The following is a 22,394-nucleotide window of genomic DNA, read 5'->3' as shown; positions in this document are numbered from 1 at the left end:
TGACATACTTTGTAAATTGAACTCTAGTGAAGGACCACAATTGATTTGTTATGTATGTATATGTGGCTCTGTGCATTTTCTTTCCATAGATATACAGATTTACAGTAGAAATAGAAACCCTTAAATACTGATTAAAGCGAAGAACAATGAAAAGGTAGAAATACAGATTTAATACATGTCATGTTCGGTTTTTTTTTATAGAAAAGATGTCACTTGGACCTTGATTAAGGCATATCTGCAAGTGTGATCTCCCACATGTCGGGAGGAACACTGTAGGACCAGTAGACATAAGAGTCATATTGAAGGGCCATTTTAGCCAGATTGTGAGCAATTTGTTTACACTCTCGTGGGGTGTGAGAGACACTAAAGAAAGATAAGTCATGTGATAAGAGCCGGATGTCGTCGAGGACGAGACCGAGTTCGTTTGCCGAAGAGCAGTTGTAGCGGAGAAGTTTCACTAAGGATTCGCAATCTGTTTGGACCGCCACGCTGTTGATGCCAAAGTCGCGATAAGTCTTGAGTCCGATAGCAAGCTCTTCCGCAATGATCGGGCTTAGGGGGCGCTGACATTGATCAATGAAGGAGAGGATGACCTTCCTATTGCAGTCTATGAGAAGACCCCCAAAGCCGCACCGGAGACCGTCCGCGGTGAGAGCGGCGTCTGTGTTCAGGGCTGTAACAGCCGATGGTGGCAGGGACCATCAAGGGTTGTGGCCTAGGAGCTTTGGGGCTGGAGGCGGGCGCTGGTTGCAGCTACGAAATTCCTCTACGAAATTCATCGCCCAATTGGCGATTTCCGTCGGGGGACGCATCTTGTCATTGAAAACCACATCGTTTCTGGAATTCTAGATGTTCCGTGTGATCGCGATGAAGTTTTCAAAGTCGGCTAGTATCAAATCGTGTTTGATCCCGGTTAGGAACCCGACCATGTCTTCGTTGTAGTTGTTTTTGACTAATCACCACCAGGGAGTTGCTTTCCATATTTTTTTGCTGGCGGGGCAGGTCCAGAGGGCGTGGAGGATCGACTCCTGATCCTTCTTGCATCGGCCACAGAGAGAGCCACCTCCATGTCTCTATGAGTGAGGTTGTCAGCCATCGGGAGCCAATTATGGCAGACATTCCACGCGAAAAACTTGAGCTTTGGTGGGATGTTTAGTTTCCAGATGGATTCCCACCACAGCTCGGTTGCACAGGGATTAGAAGGGCCAGCTTGATCCGTAGCAGTGGCTTTGTTGTCTGCCTCGACTCGATAGCCACTCTTGACTGTGAACTCACCGTCAGCAGTGTGGTGCCAACATAGAGTGTCGGTGGTGCGCGAGATGGTCGAAGGGATTCTCAGTACTTCAAGCGCTTCGTCCTCGTCGAGATAGGAGTGAATGAGCTCCTTATTCCAATCTCCGTGGGGAAGCATCAAGTCCGTGACTTTGGTGCCTTCTGGAATACGGATTGGATTGCGAATCTGGAAATCAGGGGGACGGGGGATCCATCGGTCTTTGCGAACGTCCAGGGAGGTTCTAGACCCAATTCTCCAGCGAGATCCTCAGGTGATGATTTCCCGACCCCATAGAATCTCTCGCCAGAGACTGGACGCTGTCCTGGGGCAGGTGGCGTGTAGGAAGTTGTTGGTTGAAAGGTAGTTCTCGGTTAGGACCCTTGAAGCAAGAGAGGAGGGGTGTCGAATGATGCGCCATCCGACTTTAGCAAGAAGCGATTTGTTGAACCAGTCAATTGATGTAATCTGAGCAAACTTCCTTTCGTGTGAAAGTGTTCCATGTGAACAACATTATGGGGGTATTGATAGAGAGAGAGGGAGAGAGAGAGAGAGAGAGAGAGAGAGAGAGAGAGAGAGAGAGCTAAATACCGGTATGTGTTTTGATGAATTTCTGAGATTTACAGAAAAGCTAGAGCAATTTTTGTTTTCTTTACTCTCTTCCGCTATACTCTCTCTAACCTCTACTGAATCTAAATATTTGAAAGAGGTCGACAACAATGAAATGGGCTATTGTCATCATCAACATTATTTTTTTTGTAGTTTTTTTTTTCTTAAATGCTGACTAACCGTCCTGGAACATATTTGAAATTCAATAAACTTTCCTTAAAAAAAATTTAATACACGCTGATACTTTTGTTTTCTCTTAATGTTTTTATTTTTGTTTGAATTTCCTTAATTATAGGACATTACGTTTTTAACAATTTTTATTTTTTGAGGGCACTGTAATATTAAATATCCACTAATACATTATAATATTGACCAGTAAATCTAAGAATTCCCTCTAATGATGCAATATTTATAAAGTATTCAATCTATGAGTAATTATTGGACGTAGCCTACAAAAACTAAGAAACAAATTAATATGCGATATTTCCAAGTATTCTTGATATCCGAGATACGGTTGAGCATCAACCTGTGTATCAACATGTTATCGTTTATTATTCAAATATGGAAATTAGGATTAATCCTAAGTAGGTAGATGTATGTATTCTTATAATTGCTTTACTCTTTCTTGCAACTTATTTGTGCACGAGCATTATAACAAGTTAGTTGTTCCACTTATTGAGTTTTCAATCTTATAAGACATATAAGCTACCGACCACGAGTAAGATGCTCTAGATTCTTGTTTTATAAATAAGTAGCTAGATGTTCAAAGTGTTTGATGTTAATATTAAAGTATATTTTGAATATAAATATATAAGTATTTTTGTAACAACATTTCTTACGCTCTAATGTAAAGCCGTCGAAAGGGTCAGACCGAGCATTTTTCTTCAAACTCAAAAGAGGCCAGACCCCGACCCCGGTGCAAAACTTTTTATTTGAGGGCCAAGCCCGGCCTAAGAAATAGGACCTTAGACTCAACCCAGGAAGCCCTCGACCCTTGGGGCCGAGGGTCGGACCTAGGCCCGGGCTGGAAAATGGCCTAAGTTGTGCCTCAAAAAGTCTAAACTATAATCATAAAAAAATAATATATAAATATTTTTTTAAAATTTTTTAAAAAATACAATTTTAATCAAAACAACAAAAATATGAGTAAAAAAAAATTATACATTAATATAAAATTAAATTTATGTGTCAAAAACTACTTTTGTACATAAAAACGTAATTTTGAAAAAAAAGGATTGGGCCCGAACCGGGCCTAATCAGGGTCCGGGCCGGCCCCGGGTTGGCCTTTTATGAGGGCCGTGTCGGTCCGGCTTAAGAGCCTATACCATAGGCCCAGCCCAGGCTCTTCATGAACCCCGATTCGGCTTGACCCTTTTCCGAAAATGGTCGGACCGGCCCAAAACCTCTAAAAAGAAGGGTCGGGCTGGTTAGTCCACGGGCGGCTCGGCCCAATTGACAACTTTACTTTGATGCTAAAGTAATTTTGTAGTGTGTAAGTAATGTATGTGTTGCAAAAGGCTACAAAGAAGGGAAAAAAAACAATAATCCAGTGTCAATTGTTATATATATATATATATATATATATATATATATAAATTAGTTCATATAGTTATTTAGAGTTTTATTTTTAAAGTATAATATTTTTTTTGCAAAACTAGAGCAAGAAAAACTATCCGGTGCCAATCGTTTTTAATATAATGACGTTTATAAATATTAAAAAAAAGTAAGTAAGTATTTTTCTAAAAATATATTATTAATGCTTGATTAATATTAAGAAATAATTACTAAAATGTTTTTATAGTTTCAATTCTTAAGTATGTAATAAAGAGAAATTTCATTTTGTAGACCCCAAAATTATCAAAATATATTAGTTAGACCAACTAATTCAATAATACACGAAATTGGACTTTTGGACACTTTTCGGACAAAAATACCCCTAAAATTCAAATCACCTTCTTCATCTCTCATTCCATCTCATTTCAAACTCTCTTCATCTCTCTCTCTCTCAAACTCCTAATCCGACCCAATCCGACCCCCTCCCTCAAAATCCGACCATTTCCGACGTCTCCAAGTGATTCCGACGAGCTTCCACCGGCGTTTAAGGCTGTCCACGCTTCCACGATCGTCTCCAAGTCTTTGAAGACTCCATAGATCAAAATGACGAAAAAGGTTAGATTTTTATCTTAATTTCATGTTTTTTTTTATTGGTGTAGGATAGTATATATACATGATTGCAGTGATTATTAATGATTATTGGATGAAAATAGTCGGATTTGAAGCTTTTGATCGAGTTAGGTTTTTTTAAAAAATATGGAAAAAATCCGATGAATTTCATCGGAGCTCATCGGAGTTCATCAGATTTTGATGAAATTCGATGAACTCCGACGATCTTCGATGAGATTCATCGGATTTTCCGAACGCATTGAAACAAAAAATTTCGATAAAATCAGCCAAAATCCGATGAATTCCAATTGCTCCGATAAAATCCACCAAAATCTTATGGTTTTTGGTCAAGATCCGATGAAGTTCCAAATCCGATGGTTTAATTGAATTTTTTATTATTTAATTTTTTGAATAAATGTATTAATATATGGTTGTTTTTCATGATAAATTGACTAATAAATCCTTGTTTTTTTTTTAATATTTATGTAACAATATACTTATAAATTGTTGTTTTTATGAATATTTACTAATAAATTGTTGATTTTTTTTTAATATTTTAGTAACATTATACTTATAAATTGTTGTTTTTTATGATAAATTTACTAAGAAATTGTTGATTTGTTTTTATATTTTAGTAACAATATTGTTGTTATGTTTTTATATTTTAGGAAAAATAGACTAGGGAAAATATGAGATTAAGTTGGTTACTAATATTTAATGATAATTATATGTTATTCGTGTTTTAGAAAAAATTGACATTCCTATGCGAGCATGAGTTTGCGGGTCGAATCACATATGGTGGTTCGGGTTACTTGAAGATGGTGTATTTGATCGGGTCGCGGAGACTCCGTTCGCCCAATTCTTCGAGGGGCCACACTCAACTTTTCCCTGGTACTCATGTATTCGCTTTTTCTCCGAAAGAGTGTGCCAACGAAACGGGGGAGATACATTTCGGTTTGGGAAATAAGCGCGTGAGATTTGGACGGCTCGAATACGCGTTGATAATCGGATTCACTATGGAAGATGGTCCAGCAGCGGCAGAGTAGGACGAGCAAATGAGCGACAGGCTTGTAACGAATTACTTGAACGGCCTGTCAAATGCCAAGTTCGACGTCTTGGTAAATGTGTTAAAGACTTGTCAATATCCGAATGATGCGTACAAGCTTGTTTGTGTGTGTTTGTCATGGGGTATCTTCGCGGACTAGAACACAACAAAAACATCAACGATAAATATCTCTACATGATTGAAGACTTTCCATTGTTCTATTCTCTGCCGTGGGGGAACATCACGTGGGCCGAAACTCTGTCGTCTCTATCGGTGAATTTATCGCGCTACCATGACCGATTTCAGGAGAAATTTGCGAAAGAAAATGTTGTCCAAAAGGAGGCGAAGTATTCCTTATCAGGAAATTTGCACGCCGTGCAATACTGGGCATATGAGGCTATCCCGGAGATTGGTCAGCAGTTCGGCAAAAATGCCGGTGTTCGAGTACCGAGGATGCATTCTTGGTTTAGCACCCGCGTTGTCACCCACAGGGACGTCGAGAAGATTTTAGTAAAAAAACGGTAATTACTTTGAGCTTAAATACCTTAATGTCTCTAACTTTTAAATATTTATAACTGTTTGGTATCTTGTAGGTTGGCGTTCTTCAGATGTTGAGACCACGGACCGGAGAGCGCCAATTTTTCTAGCTACTAGAGACGCAACTCAATCAATCGCTCTATCCGACAGAAGGTGAAGACGTGGTTGAGCCACGTAATATCAAGGAAGAGATTGACTTAGTAGAGTCAACAACGAAAGAAGCTAGCGTACTGAGACAAGCCGAAGAGGATGAAGATGAGGATTTGTGGGGTGAGGAAGACGACGATGAAGAACATGTTTCGGATACTCTGCGAGTAACTCGTCAGGTAAATTTTATTAATTAAATATGATTTTAGTTACTAATGAATCAATAGTTTATTTATTAATTAGTTATTAGTTTATTCATCATTCATTTCAGTCCGAATGTCCTGGGCGTGCTTATGCTCGTCCTGAAGCTCCCGATCATCCTGCTCTGTGGGCTTTGAAGGAGGATATGTGGAATCAAATGGTACGTTCTCAGGCGACCGTCTTGAGAGCTCTGAGTACGAACGATCGCAAGCTAGAGAGAATGAGGCGAGACCAGGTTAATTTTTATAAACTAAGTTCTAAATCAGTCGTTTTTATAAATTTTTAGTTTCTTATTAAAGTATTTGGTGTCATCAACTTACAGCTTGCCATGTTTGAGAAGATAAACCTCATGCTCGAGGACCTGACAGATTTACCTCCGGGGTCGTTACCAACTACACAAGCTAGTGTACATCATCCACATCGATCGCGTAGTCCTCCTCCTAGTCATCCTCCACCTAATCATTTTCCTCCTCCTTCACATCCGTCCTCTTCGACAAAGCCGCCCTCTTCGACGAAGCCGTCATCTTCTCCGAGTAGGAACCGTTCCCGGTGGCTCGATGTATCGAAGAAGCTACTCCCAATTTCAACCCTAGCCTAGAAGAAACTCGAAAGAGACTTGGTACGGACGCTATCTCAAAGGTATCGCCAAAAAGATACATTCCCCTCCGATTTCACCAACCCGATGCGGCCAAAGTACTCCTCAGAAGTACGGGTCGTTCAGAGCCTTGAAGGAATCAATAAATTCTTCTTTCAATGATTTTGTCAAGTTGACCCGCACTTTGAAATATGAAGGCAAATTGATAGAGAGAGTTTACTTGAAGACCACTGAGGTGTCTACCGAGTTCTTCAAGATCCTATTGGAGAACGGAAAATGGCTAACCGATACGGTACGTTGAATTACATTACTTTTAATACGTATTTAAATAAAAATTTAATTAATATGATTGTTATTTCATACACGTTCACAACATGTTGATGCTATTCTGCATATGGTTCGGAGACGCCAACAACAGTTTGTCGAGTATCGTCAAGACGCCCGTATCATGGATACTCAATCAGTCCAAAACGTATACGGTCGTTATACGAAGCAAGATGAGAACAAGAAGATAGCCGCTGAACAAGGCTCATAGGTAAATGTCGTAGAATGGGATGCCAAAAGCGTGTTGACCCCGATGACTGGCTACAAAGATTCGTAAGTCTTGCCATGGACTGGTACGAGAGATTTTGTTTGTCGTCAACTTCAAGAACATGCATTGGTTCACGTTCCGGGTCGACCTCCAAGAGTGGACCATAATTGTCTTGGATTGCCAGAAACACCTTGTCTAGTTGAAAGCATATTCAGAAGATTTCAACACAATGATGAAGGTTAGTAAAATTTGAAGTTTAAAGAACTCTAGTGAATCCGATGTTTTTATCATCTTATATTCATTCAATAATGTAGAATTGGGCTCGAGCGTTACCAACGGTTATGAAAGCGTCGGGATTGTTCAACAAGCATCTGAGGGCGGAGCGAGAGCTAGATGGTGACCAAATTCTACTTCCACCGTTCCTATGGATAGTCGACCAAAACGTGCCATAATGTGTAGCCAGGTATGCAAATTGTATAATTAATTGTTTAGCGTATTTTGTGTATAACATTTTATGTTTTTTTTTTATTTCAGTGGTGATTGCGGGATGTTCGCAATCAAGTATGTGAAGTACATCCTTGTCGACGTGGGGTTTGATACACTTCAAAGCGACAACATAAGAACGTTCAGAAAGAAATAGTTGATTGACTTATTTTTTCAGACGGAACTGCGATGATATGTTTTATTTTTTTTATTTTGAAAAAAGTTTGAGATATGTGGAATGTTTTATTTATATGTCAATAGATTTTTAAATATGTTATGTCATTAAATGTTTTGATATGTTATGTCAATAAATTTTTGGATATGTTATGTCATTAAATTTTTTGATATGTTATATCATTAATTTTTTGATATGTTATGTCATTAAATTTTGTGATGTTACTAAATTTTTCAAAAATATGTTAATGTCATAAACATAAACATAAATATAAAAATAAACTTAAAATGTTCTACATTTAAAAACCAAAAGTTGTAAAGATAAAAATACAAACGTCTTAATTTCATAACAAAATCAAAGATAAAAGAAAAAAAAAAGTTTTCAATCCCTATAAGTGCATATCTTCCTGTTATGGCCCATACCACCACATTTACCACATTTGCGGTGAATAGTATACTTATCTTTAAAGACGTGCCCAATAACCCAAGGAGCAGCTCATCTATGACCTTCTATTCGAACCACACGTGAGCAACAGTGTCTACTCTCGTAAGATATAATCTGCCACATATCAGACCACTGCACAACACCCCTCAGCTTCCAAGTGCACAAATCATTTTTGCATATGATATACCATCTCCTTTTCGAAGAAGATTTTACTCTAAATTCGAAATGATTTTTTAGAGAAAAAATGTGAATCTCTTACTTCATTTATTTCTTGGACTCAAACTCCTTCCCAAGATATGCTACCTATTGCATTCAACGGTTATAATACTTATAACGTAACATTTTTCATTTAAGAATATAAATACATCTCATTTATATTACATGTGAAAGAAGTTGGATACAGACTTGGACCTTCACTACGTTCTTCCTTGACAACATCATCGGCTGTGAAATCGGAGGCTTCCATGAGTAAGGCATGCTATCCGTTGGTGATACTTTACGAGGCCCACGTGACGGTTCACGGTGTCCCGATGGTACTATAAAATATTCAAAAAAATCTTCATATTCTTGAGGGTTCGCGAATTCTTCAAATTCTTCACCTTTGTCACTGTTGTTTTCATCATCTCCATCACAGTTGTCTTCATCACCTCCGTCACTGTTTAGTTCATCATCTTGGTCATTGTTGTGGTAATCATCTCTGTCACGCCTGTATACTTCATCTGTTGTCAATGGTGCCCACAAGAAGAGTTGTAGCCTTTACTTTTGTACATTTGATGTAATAAAGTCTCACGAAGACTCTTGCTTGTAATTGCTTATTCATTAATGAAAAGTTGAAACGTTAATTCATTATTCCTTGTGTGAAGCTTTATGATAAAACCTTAGTCTTTAGTCCATAAACAAATATAACAACTTACGAAGAGACAAATGTAGATTTGCATGAACAAACTCTTCGTAGTTTGCTTAAAACGATATATTCGCAATCTAAGGGTCAAATGACTATTGATCTCAGTACGATTGTTAGGAGAATCTATGATGTCTGGTTATGGAGCATTGAGAGTTGGAGACTTTATAGTTCTTCTAGGTATCTTCCGAAGGTACTGAATTGACCAGTGCACTTCTAGAGACAAGATAAGAACAAACCATTTAACCTCTTATGTCTCGAAGTCACTACATATGAATTGCATCATGCTTACCTTAATCCTGAAATGAGACATGCCATTTCACAACTTACGTATTCTCATTTGAGAAATTCAGAGTTCGGACTCACTATGTGACTTTGAACAGGACCTATTGGTGAAGTACTAAGTTGTGAAGATGTCATGAATAACTTTGTGAAGTTCTCATAGATATGGAATCCATGTACAAGATTGCTCGTCAATACATTGTTTCTAACTTATTCACAAGCGACAAAGGAGTTGAGGAAATAATAGCTAGAAAGGTAAAATGGTAATTTTGTAAATCCCGACTAGCTGATGATATTCATGAAGGGTAAACATAGATAATATTCAATGGATCCACTCATTACAATTAGGTTGAATTCTTGAGTAGAAAATAAATTCATTTGAACCGAGAGATTTTCAGTGTCAACTCTTTAGTGGAGTCAGTTGACATTAAGCTAAAATTGGAAAAATGTTTGTGAACTTTTGAGTCCAAGTTTTTAGCTCAAGCTTTGTTCATTTGGATCCATGAGGTCACTGTCACAAATCATATCGAGTAGGAATAGTTAAACTAGAAGCTAAGTCAAAACAAGAACGAGATAAGATTTACGAAAATTGTCAAAAGTGTATTTTTGTCTTTTTGGACATATGATGAAATGAATGTCAATAAATTTTTTGACATGGACATATGATGACTTAAATCACTCGGCCATGATGAGTTCATTGGGCCTTGTGGATTAATTTCATTTCATAGAATTTTACTTGAAAATTCTTAATGGGTTTTTCTTATGTTGTCATGAACAAGTGAAGAAAAATCTAAAAGGGCCTTCTAGAAGGTCTTGGCCGCCCAACCCAAGGAGAAAAAGAGAGAGTTTTTTTGTGTGCATTAATGTATCAAGATACTTGCCAAAAGAAAAAGAGGAAACAAGTTTCCTCTAGTGGGAAGTCATAGTGGGCGGCAATTAGAGGCAATGAGAGAGCAAAATAAAAGAGGAAACAAATCGAAGGACTTGCTTGAATCATGCTTGGCCGTGTGACTCTATTGGGTAATAAGCAAATTTTGCTCATGAATATGTGATATTCTATAGGAGAGGAAACTACCTTCTTGAAGGTAATCCCTCCCCTATAAATAGAGGCCTCATTCTCACATTTTATTCATCCCAAGTTTTAGAGATTGGGAGCTTCTCTCTCTAGCTTGGCCGCCCCTTCCCTCTCTCTCTCTCTCTAAGTTTTCTTTCGTTTTTGTTTTGGCACCTAGGTCCTCATTTGACCTAGTAATTTTAGCTCTTCGATTTTAAGACTTGTTCTCGAGTCGTCGTGTTTAAAAGTGCCCACTCACTAATTCCTTTTCTCTCGAGTGATTTTAGTGATAGAAACTTTTGTGGTTGCTCGAGTTGCCGAGGAAAGAAGAGAGACGTGCTGCGAGGGGAGACGAACGTTTTCAACCTTCCGAAGGCTCATCAACGTTCAAGCTTCTAAAAAGGTTAGTAAATTTTAATGCTCATAATAGTTTTTATTTACATGTACTTGCTCTTTGTCTAGGTTAGTATAATCGGTTTACTCGTTTTAAAATAAATTTTTTAAATTCCGCCGTTTGCTCGAAGCGTTAAACTTTTTCTTAACCCTAGATCAATTCCAACATCATCACCCTTATACAACTCATCATCTTTGATACTATTGTGTTGATGGATGATAGGAACATCTGCTCGATTGTTGAACACAGGAACATCTTGTCGGTTGTTGATGATAGGAACATTGTGTCGATCATTGATAATCAGATTATTTTGTCTCATTGAGTTCAACTCGAGACAATTCTTTATTCATCACACTTTTTCCTTTATCAACTCCTTGATTTGCACTTCACGTTATGATTTCTTTCGATACCAAGCTTACACAAAGCGGAAAACTTCTACGACTTTTGTACTTCGTATAATACATAACGTCAAGATCGTCTTTCAACAAAGTAGGCTCAATCGGCATCATACCCACTGCATATGGAACTTCAAATTTTAAGTCATACTTGAATATGTCTATATCGATTCTCTTGTACACCTTGTCGACTAACTCTATGTAGGTAATCTCTTTCGAAACATCGATCGGAACTGTTCTCGCATTATTAAATCATGCTTAATTTGAGGCCGCTACGTATATTTTTGTTAAACTTTACGGACATTTTTTTAAAGGTGCAACTAAAATTTAATATGAAGTGCCGAAGAGTTCAACAAGTCAAACTAGACATGGCACTATCATATGTTTATGGTATTCTTAAATATATGTTTTCGAAAATATTTAAATATTTATGAGGCCATTTCCTTTATATCGGCAAGCAAGTGTACTGATCAGCGTCGTCGCCACTAAATCTTTGTCGTAGTTGTAGTCGTTTCTCGCTTTGATTAAGAATTTCGGCCTCTGGGCTTAGCCACAACGCCGTGATATCACCATGGTTTTCCGTCACCCTCTCCACGGTATGCGATAAATTGCTTAAATCAGTATTTAATTATTTTCCATGCTTTTGAAATTGTGATTGTGCTTAACTTTTGGGACTCATTGGTGTTCTTTGCAGAACTTTGGAAGATGAGAGAATAGTGGAACCTCGACCCCTGACCCCCGCCAAAGGTCAGTAATGCATATCATCTGTTTGATGTTTTGCTTATGAGAATAACACCATTCTGGTTTCAAGGCATTTATATTAATAAAATATTCACACCATTCCATGACATACTTCTCTTTGGTCATTTCAAGCAGGTCTGTCTTCGAGTACTTTTCAATTATCACCTGCGAACAATGTGAATTCCTTTTACTCATAATAATCGAATCGGAATCAAGATCAAAATCATGGCCTATTCTTTTCATCTATCTTCAACAAATCTGAAAATGAAAATCTGTCTTGATAATGTATCACTATATGGCTCTGACACAATATATATATATATATATATATATATATATATATATATTTTTCTTTTTTTTCTTTTTTTTCTTCTTTTCGATTGATTGCTTTTGTGAATTCTTCAGAATATTGTGAGAGTTTTAGTGTTTAAAGAAGGTACTCTTTCGTAAATTTGACCGGATTTCAGAAATGGCAACTCTTATGCAAAAGAAAAAAAAGTGTCTTTAATTCATTGTGCACACCACCAGTTTGATAATTGTTCCCACTTATTTATTTTTTTGTTTGTTTTTGTTTTTCCTTTTATTACAAATCTATTACTTGTATCTTTGAAATGATGATTTATATTCAACAATTGATGATTGATGTTCAGGTGTTGATTTATACTTGTATCTTTCAACAAGTTCTTGTCAGAAATGGCTAACAGCAAATATGAGTATGTGAAATCGTTCGAAGTTGAAGATGAAATCTTTTCCCCCACTCTGATTGTTGTGCGAGTAGAGGGCCGTGATTTCCAAAGGTACTTAAATATACATGTATATTTAGTTATTCAAGCTTTTGGATTTTGGAGTTTTGAATATATGTAGTTTCTGAGCAAATATCCAGATGAATAAACCTGATCGGATGTTTTTTTTGTTTGTTTTGTTTTTACAACATATGTTCAGCCTTGTATTAGGCTTACTTCACATATTGGTTTCTGATACGGTTATGGGTTGGGCTGGGTAATTGGTGGCTGAATATAATGGGCATCAGTGAAGGCCCAAACTATAGCTTCTCTTATTAAGTTTCTTCTGTATATGTTTAGTTTAATTGGAGAACAGAGCCATATATAAACACTGATGTAATGAATTGGAGGGGAAGCATGAATTGAGAAGATTTGATTTCTGCTTCATGTAGCTTGGTACTGGCTCGAATAGTACAAATTCCTTAACAGTTTCTTACTAACATCTTTAAATCACATATAAATTCAGGCATTGCTTTTTCTTCATGTTCATTTATTTTAAATATACGTTGCTAGCTCAAGATATAAACCACATCAGCTCAAGCATATATATATATATATATTTTTTCCTTCTTTTCTTTCTTCTTTTCTATCACTATGATCTTTTGGAGGTTCTCAAAAGTTCACGAGTTTGCGAAACCGAATGACGAAACGGCACTGAACTTGATGAACTCCTGCGCTTCTTCGGCGGTAGAAGAGTTTCCTGACATTGGGTTTTCCTACGGATACAGTGATGAATACAGGTACCTTTTTTTTTTTTTTTACTTTTCTTTTCTTTACATTAAAAAACTCATGTCATATGATACTTATATGGATGTTTTACTTTTGTAATATTGATTATGTTCTGTTCTGTGATTGAAGTTTTGTGTTGAAGAAGACTACCAAGTTCTACCAAAGGCGTGCAAGGTATAAATAATTCTCTACTTTCTACCATTCTAACTCTCATTGTTAGTTTTCTAGCATACTAGAAAGTAGAAACTTACCTAGTAGTGAATTGGACTCTGCAGCAAAATTCAGTCTCTTATCGCGTCGTTTTTCACTTCTTCGTATGTCACAAAGTGGAAAAAGTTCTTTCCTCATAGAGACTTGAAATATGCACCGTCATTCCGTTCGCGTGTGATTAGTTGTGCTACGATACAAGTACTTCAGTCGTATCTTTCTTGGAGGCAAAATGAATGTGCGTAAGCATTTTAAACAACTCTTAAGTACTACGTCGATTTTTTCACCCTTGGATCGACTAATCTGTTTCTTTATAAAGCCTTCTAAATAATGTTCGATAGGTCATGTAAACAACCAGCACGCCTCATGCCTACATGAGCTGATCAAGGACGGGAATAGTGAGATGGAAGCTCAAAATTTCTTGAAGGTACTTTCTGGGTGTTTTTTTTTTTTTTTTTTTTTTTTTTTTTCATCATACGTTTAGCCACTGATGCTAGCAAGGGAAACTTTCCCTGAAGCCACTCTGAAGCGAACACTATAAACCTCTTAAAGCTTCGCTGAGCTTTGTTATTCGTCTCCTTCGAAATTCTGCGACGGCCCAAGAGAGGGCTAAGAAGGAGCTCTTAGCCCTCTCTTTGATGTTCGCTTCAAAGAGTCTCCAATATCTTCTGGGTAGAGAAAGTCGGCTCTATTGATTCGGTTTGACCCTATTTATCCCGCGTAGTAGTTCAATAGCCTGGTCCAAGTTCCTCACAATGATTGCCACCACTAAAACAATCGGTCCTCAACGGAAGTTGAAGTTGAAGTTTAATAGGAAAAGAATAGAAACCGATGCAGCGATAACGCCCTGCGTAGTTACACCACAGGTTTCTCTAAGTCACGACTATTATAGTGCAAAAAAACTCCGCCTCTGCTGTAAAGAAGCGTGACTCGATATGGGTTATAGAGAGTGAGGATTAAAGAGAGAGGAGGCAGAGGATTGAACGCAACGTGAAAGCACAGTGCACGGAAATCTGATGTATCACGGAGTTGGTTGGATTTTTAAGCAACCCGTCAACCCTCTTTCCTTGCAAATACCTGATTGTTCTCGATCATATCTAGACCAGTGGACTTGTGGAAAATCAAGTGCAATCTGGATAGGCAGGTTTACTCTCACATCAATGAGTTTGCATCGGGTGTACGATTGACATTTTCGAATGCCATGATCTACAATCCTCCCTCCAATGAAGTCAAAAGATGGCTAAGGAGCTGAACCAGATTTTCAAGAGCAGATGGAAAGTCATGGAGGAGGTGAAAGGTTCGAAGTTTGAGTCGGAAAAATCCTCGTGTAGATAGATCAAGATTGTTATCAACACGACAGCTTCCTTGGGTAATACTGCTGCGCTGGAAAAAGAAACCCCGTTGAAAGAGACAATTGCGAGGTGTACTTTCGAGCCAATGAAAACAGCAAAAAAGAGCTCACAAAGTGAGCCAAGAAGTCTGATAAAGGTACCAAATCAAATGACACAGCATGTTGATCCTCTAGTGTAATATCTACTGACAGATCACTGGACGGAGATAATCACGCTCATAGTGTAGTGTCAGGACTGGTGAGCTATGTCTCAGCATCCCCGATGGGGAGGGCTGATCCTGATTCTGATGTAAGCACTGTGGACATTGAAAGTGTGTGGCCTAGCTCCGATATCGTACATACTGTTGCAGATGCTCTTTCTAGACAAGATAGCAATAATCAATCAGATGTCCCATTATCTCCACAAAAGGCCCCCGCGAATGTTGTTTTGCTGTCACTATCTTTAGAGCACAACAGAAGTCTCTCTATAATGGTGATAAAAATGATCCATAGCAATTGAAGAAGGAGAAAGAAAGATTAGAACGGAGGCAATGTGAAGAGAAGGCAAAAATTGAAGGTGAAATGAGAGCAGCTGAAGTAGCCTTAAGACAGAAGGCTGCTGCTGAATTGAAGCAGCAGAGAGAGAGAGAGAGAGAGAGAGAGAGAGAGAGAGAGAGAGAGAAGCTGCTTGCATCACATTTGAGAAGATGGAGAGAACAGCCGAGGAATTGGAACTTTTGAGTGGTTATATGATACAACCCTTTGGGTAAAACTCATCCCCAAAACCCAGCCATTAAGGAGAGGGTGCCCAAGAGGTTATAAACCCACACCCTAAGCCCATATTTTAGTGATGTGGGACTCCTACATGTCAATCCCATACTTGACAATGTAACATTATACCCCGCTTAGTGTTGATGGTTCTTTTTGGCCGGTTTACACCGAAGCCATGTTGGAGCAGCTTGGTCTGTTTATCAAGCCTGAGTATCTCGGAGGCAAGGATGAGGGTGAAGAAGAATATGCCATTTTCTGCAGCTACGGAGAAGAAGGGGAAATAGTATAGGCACCCAAGGGATTGAAACTAGCTTTTTGTTTTACTCCGCTCTATATTGTCTATAATCGTCACCACGGTGGGACAGTCAAATAGAAAGTATTGTAAATTCAACCATTTTGGGTGGTAGTGTAATAGCCTTTTTATACAAGTGTATATATAATGTATAATATTTTGATCTTACTGATTTTTGCTTGTGTTATGCTTGCAAAATCTGCAGGGAACCGGAAAAAGGGAGAAACACGACCTCCTCTTTGAACAGTTTGGTATCAACTATGAGAAACTGCCAGCTATGTACCGTCAGGGATCCTGCATATTCAAATCTGAGGTTATCTTCTCTTTTACTTGAACGAAACACTCACGATTTTAGCTTCATTAGAATGTTAGCACTGTTCTCTTAACCATAAGCGATCCATCTGTTCCCATTTGGATATATTATTCATGGAAAGGAGAGTTGAGTGTACTTTTTCTCATGTCTCTGTGGAATTTTTTTTTTTTTTTTTTTTTTTTTTTTTTTTTTTTTTTTAATTTTCAATTTTATTTTACCGTTAACTGCTGTCTTCTCAGAAAGCTCTTTGCTCTATGTTAGCTGTTTAAGACGGTGTTCTAGTTTTGGTTAGAGTACTGGAAAATGCCTGTAAGCATGTCTGTTTGGATTGCTTTCACACTAAGTTATGTCGTAGCGAAAGAGATCTCATCTTTTTTAAATTTATAGGTGGAAGACATTGTTAAGTATGATGATGACGGGGCTCCAGTTAAGAGACGTAGGAGAAAGGCTGGCATAATTCACTCGAAGAATATAGGTTGTAAAACCTTTTGGAATCAGAATCCTGATCTTGTGAAGGAGCTTGGAAGCTTTACTGATGGCTTTGGAAAGACCGAATTAGATTATATCCGGTCCTTCCAAGCTGAGCCAAAATTATTACCATCCACATGGATTGTTATTCGAATCGACGGCTGTCACTTTCACAAGTAAATCATTGTGTATATATTTACATCACCAATCTCAATCAACAGAAATTTGATGTCGGAAAAGCTAATTCATTGGTGATGCTAGTTTTCAAGTTATTCATTTATTTTTTTGGTAGGTTCACGGAGATTCATGGATTCATTAAGCCAAACGACGAGAGAGCACTTGACCTCATGAATTCATGTGCGGTTGCGGTGTTGGAAGAGTTTCAAGACTTGGTTTTTGCGTATGGGGTCAGCGATGAGTACAGGTATTTGTTTCTGTTTGTACATATTTTATTCAACCGAACATGTCAGTTTTATCTTTCCCTAAACTCACTCTTCTCTAAACCGCATCATTCCAGCTTTGTTTTGAAGAAGGATTCACAGTTGTATCAAAGGCGAGCAAGGTTCAGCGTAATTTTTCTTATTTTCTTACAAGGAGTTTCTTCATAACTTAGTTTCATAGCACGATTAACAAATGTCTTCCTTGTAATGTTGCAGTGACATTGTAACATCGATTGTATCGCTGTTCACAGCCGTGTATGTGATGAAATGGAAGGAATTCCTGCCAAATAAAGAGTTGAAGTACCCTCCGTTCTTCGATGGTCGTGCCGTTTGCTATCCAACGGCCGAAATTCTTCGGGACTATCTGGCGTGGAGACAAGTTGATTGTGAGTTTCTCAACATGGAATAATTCTGAGGAGCGTCGCATTTCTAACCATGAAACCGAGATAGATAACACTTCTACTAGCATCACATTGCTTTGTGTACATTCTTGTTTACATTTTGATGCCCGTCACGCCTCTGATTTATATGCTTGACTGAGTGTGAGGGGCGTAGTATTTTTTTTAGATTTATTTCGTGATATAAACGATGTTAGTTTCAAATCTGATCTCTTAGATCTTATCACACGTGTAGTGATTTTTTGGTTTGTGCAGGCCACATTAATAATCAGTACAACACTTGTTTCTGGGAGCTTGTTAAGAGCGGCAAAGGAAAAAGTGAAGCTCAGAAGCAGTTGAAGGTAGTACAACTCATCTTGCTGATAACGTCTTAGGAACTGGGGTAACTGTGTAATAATTAGTAATTTGGTTAATCGGCGGTTTCAGAGTAATGAGTAAATATCTTGGTCTATAAATAAATAGGATTATAATGGATTGAGGAGGAAAGTTATACGACGATACGTACTTAGTTATTTATGGTTTTAAAATATGGGAATTAGGACTTGTAAATTCTGAATTAAGGTTTTTATGTCTTGCAATTAGTATTTTTAATTATGTGTTTTTTATTGTTACGAATTTAAATTAATTAATTTAGAGTTTTATTATGTAACTAGATTTATGGTTTTGGGCCCGGCCCATTCAGTTGTAAACTTAGGTCTATTTAAGAGACTTTAAAGTCAACGAGAAAATCAGCTTCCAACCAAATAACATAATATCTCAAGAACGAGAAGAGATTAGGTTCTGGTGGAACTTTGCGTTCTTCATTCTTATTACAAAAAAAATCTAATCATCAATTGCCCAGTTACGAGATCTAAATCCCAGGCTGTATCATATGAGAGAATAGAGGAGAAGGCAAAATTCCTTTCGGGGGCGGGGTTAATTTAAATGTCTTGGTTACATTCTAATCACTCATTCTTTTATTTTATTTTTATTTTTTATTTTTTTATATGCCAGTTGATTGCTTTGAGTTTTGTTTGATTGGATTATCGCGTTAGATATTTGCTCAGCTTATTGAGAATCATTCCATCAAGTCCAAATGGCAGCTCTCAAGCTCTCTTCTCACCTTGTTTACATGACAAGAATGATTCGTTTGACCATGGAGTTCCAAGAATTTAGCCCTTTTCTGACATTCACCGCTTATTCGAATTTTGTTTGTCAGGGTACCCAAACAGCAGAGAAATTGGAGTTGCTTAAAAAATTCGGTATCACTGACTACAACTCGTTACCGGCCATGTTCCGCCAAGGTTCCTCGGTCTTCCGGGTAATCTTTTACCATTTGCTTTCATAAAAATTAATTTATTCACATTGGTTATATCCTGTGGTTAAATAAAATTTATAGGTGATTTTGTACAAAACTAAAAGGTTATTGCTCGACTCCTTGGTCTTGTTTTTTTAGCCGTTTTCTTTGTATTCGCCCAGGAAGGATCGTCTATCGGGACTTCTCAGAAGCAGGTTGTGGTGAGATATTGCAATATCATCGAATCGAGCTTTTGGATCGACAATCGGTGCATTCTCGAATACAAGACAGATAGACTCTGAAAAGTCTGTTCTTCAACTCAAGTTGGGATAAGTTTAGATTCTGAAAATTATGATTCAATGTTCTGTACAGTTGAGAAAAAGTATTGGACTGTAGATGAAGTTGTTAAGCTAGACCATTAATTTTTAAGTCATTTGTTTCATATCGCACTTTGCTTAGGCTAATGCGTCAAGATTCCAGATCACTTGGAATTGTGACCTTAAATGACATCTTTCAAATACTAAACAATATAATCCCTGATAATTTTATATTGTTGTGGCTTTGAATTATCATGATACTTTTAAGCTTAGAATTATTATGGGATCCCAATTATTATCGGAGAAACTACAGAAATAACACTTTTTATGTGTAATATTTAAAAAATAATTGCTATTTCAGATCCTTTCAGTCATATCTGCTTTTCAAACATTAACAAATTATTTTCCTTCTAAATTAAATTGTATACATTATATAAAATTAAATTGAGTCCAAAATACTAAACAAGTTTTTTTTTTTTTAAAAAAATTGTTAAACATCAAGAAAATCAAGAAAAATGACGGTTTACAATTTAAAAAGCTATTTTTCGTTTTTCCTTTTTTTGAGAAATTGTTTCAACTACAACCATTTGATAAATTTTTTTTTTTTTTCTAATTTTTCACCAAAATCTTAATTTGGCCAAAAATACTACTAAGTCACTCGTACAAATACAATTTTACTCTCAACAATTGATATCAATAAATTTGGTAAAAAAATGCTACTAAGTCACTTGTACAAATCAATTTACACCTCAATAAATTTCGCAATATCTGTGTGGTTTGGACTGTGTGGGCTGAAAGAAATTAATCCAGTATAAATCTTCAAGTTCGCACCTCCCATGCAGAGAGCTAGTGGAGCCAACCACCTCCAAAAAAGCAATCCCTAATCCCTTGTTTCTAGGTTCTGTACTCATCTCGCGGCTCGCGTGTTGAAATAGATCCAAGATTAAGAATAATTTATCTCTTCTAGCAAGTGGCGGAATATAAAAAATTCTTTGAAACATGTAAAACGATTTTACTACCTAGACAAAGTGCATGAACATGTAATTTAAATTTTAAAAACTATAAAGAGTTTTCACTCGGTACCAATCTCGTTTGAAGCTTGAGCGTTGAGAAGCCTTTGGAAATGTTGAATCGCTCATCTCCCCACTTAGCTTGTCTCCTTGCGTCTTCTTGAATCCGAGTAACCACGATAGTTTCTACCACTAAAGTCAAAGAGTTTAGTGATTAAACACAACGACTCAAGAACTAGTCTTAGAGAAAAAGAGCTAATACAAAATGCTAGGTCTAATGAGGACCTAGGTGCCAAAAAAAAGAGCAAGAAGAAGAGAGAGAGAGAGAGAGAGAGAGAGAGAGAGAGAGAGAGAGAGAGAGAGAGAGAGAGAGAGAGAGAGAGAAGAGAGAGAGATAGAGATAGAGAGAGAGAGAGAGAGAAAGAGAGAGATAGAGAGAGAGAGAGAGAGGGATCGGCCAAGCTAGAGAGAGAAGCTCTCAATCTCAAAAACTTATTTCAACATTGTGATTGAGGTGTGGTATTTATAGGAGAAGAGATTGCCTTGAAGAGGTAGTTTCCTCTTTTCTATTGAATATCACATATTCATGAGCACAATCTTTATTTCCCATTCCTACCATAATAATACCAAGGTTGGAAATTTGTTTCCCTTTTCCTTTAGTTGGCCGTCCATCTCATTGCATATATACTAGGGAAAATAACACATTTATACCCTGTGTTTTAGTGAAATGTCGAGTTTAACCCTCGGTTTTCAAAAATGTCGAGTTCATACCCTCTGTTTAACTAAAATGATGAAATTATACCCTCTGTTTAACTAAAATGACGAAATTATACCCTGAAATTATACCCTCTGTTTAAAAACCGAGGGTTAAACTCGACATTTCACTCGACATTGCATTCAGAACAAGCTTCTAGATGTTTCTTAATTTCATCATTTTAGTTAAACAGAGGGTATAATTTCCTCATTTTAGTTAAACAGAGGGTATGAACTCGACATTTTTGAAAACCGAGGATTAAACTCGACATTTCACTAAAACACAGGGTATAAATGTGTTATTTTCCCTTATTTGTTTTGTTTTAAGGGATTTTTTTTTTTAATTTAAAGCAAGGAACTAAATGCCGGAGAATTTCCATGGGTCAACGGCGAGCGAAAGAGAAATATGTCGTTTCCATGTGTGATGTCGCTGGAATTTCCAAGAAACGACATTTCGTTTCTGTCGTTTAATGCCGGTTGATGTCGTTCCATTTTGTGTATAAAACCATCTTCATTTCCAGGAAATTCGAGGAAATTCGAAGGAAAAGAAAAAAAAAAAAAGTCTCGCGGCTGTGGAAGAGAGAACGTGGGTGTCGGAGGAATTCGACGGCGATCGGCGAGTTTCCACCATTTTCGTCACGCTCAAGGTATAAATCAACAATATGTCGACGAATTTCCTCCGATTTCAAGGAATTTCCAAGTCGTTTTGGAAACCCTAGATTCTGAAACTTGCACCTTCAATTTCTTGAGTAATTTGATTTTTTTTTCATATAATCCTCTTCATGAAAGTTGTTTGTAATGTGACGATCTATCATATATATTTTTTCCAGATTTTTTGGTGAAATTCCGGCGAACCTTGAAATTTTCCGGCGAAACACCATTTTTTCCGGCGAACCTTGAATTTTCTGGCGACTGAAAAATTTGAAGTTCAAGTATTATTTCTGTTTTTAAGTAAGTTTATGTGTTTAATTTGTATCTTGTATATGCTAGAAATGAAATTATTTAAGACTTAAGTGTATGAATTTATTGATATATTGAAATTGTTACGTTTTGAATTGAAATGAAATTAGTTTGAACTTTGAATAGAAATGTTTGACATGTTGAAATAAATTTGTTGCATGTTTAAATTAGATTATGAATTGAAATTGTTACGTTTTGAATTGAAATTAAATTAGTTTGAACTTTGAATAGAATTTATTGATATCTTGAAATAAATTTGTTGACATGTTTAAATTAGATTATGAATTGAAATTGTTACGTTTTGAATTGAAATGAAAGTAGTTTGACTATAATTTGTTGATATGTTGAAAGAAATTTGTTGACATGGTGAAAGAAATGTG

At 37.1% G+C, this 22,394-nt stretch overlaps 2 protein-coding genes across 3 annotated transcripts; one reads left to right on the top strand and one right to left on the bottom strand.

Annotated features, from left to right (window-relative positions):
- Nucleotides 1-224: 224 nt before the first annotated feature.
- On the bottom strand, nt 225-1,691 carry LOC149407508 (uncharacterized). Its single transcript, XM_089620483.1, has 3 exons — nt 1,521-1,691; nt 961-1,459; nt 225-673 (listed from the first exon to the last, which is right to left on the bottom strand). Exons 1-3 carry the CDS (start codon nt 1,689-1,691, stop codon nt 225-227), a joined length of 1,119 nt encoding a protein of 372 aa, XP_089476609.1.
- A 9,917-nt stretch (nt 1,692-11,608) lies between these two features.
- Nucleotides 11,609-19,416, top strand: LOC149407507 (tRNA(His) guanylyltransferase 1-like). Of its 2 annotated transcripts, none has more exons than XR_016296961.1 (15): nt 11,609-11,823; nt 11,922-11,974; nt 12,619-12,765; nt 13,359-13,490; nt 13,609-13,653; nt 13,755-13,924; nt 14,028-14,113; nt 16,285-16,392; nt 16,780-17,036; nt 17,153-17,284; nt 17,378-17,422; nt 17,517-17,686; nt 17,934-18,039; nt 18,897-18,998; nt 19,157-19,263. XR_016296961.1 is itself a non-coding variant. In XM_089614236.1 (15 exons), exons 3-15 carry the CDS (start codon nt 12,662-12,664, stop codon nt 19,274-19,276), a joined length of 1,557 nt encoding a protein of 518 aa, XP_089470362.1. In that variant the 5' UTR covers nt 11,612-11,823; nt 11,922-11,974; nt 12,619-12,661; the 3' UTR covers nt 19,277-19,416. The 2 variants fall into 2 exon arrangements, 1 of the variants encoding a protein (XP_089470362.1); XM_089614236.1 differs by having other exon boundaries at nt 11,612-11,823; nt 17,954-18,039; nt 19,157-19,416.
- Nucleotides 19,417-22,394: the final 2,978 nt, after the last annotated feature.

The sequence above is a fragment of the Urtica dioica genome, chromosome 1 (assembly GCF_054948205.1).
Source record: "Urtica dioica subsp. dioica isolate 48M chromosome 1, U.dioica_male_clone48M_v1_H2, whole genome shotgun sequence".
In the NCBI taxonomy this organism is placed as follows: Eukaryota; Viridiplantae; Streptophyta; class Magnoliopsida; order Rosales; family Urticaceae; genus Urtica; species Urtica dioica.
This window is presented reverse-complemented; position numbering and strand designations above follow the sequence as displayed.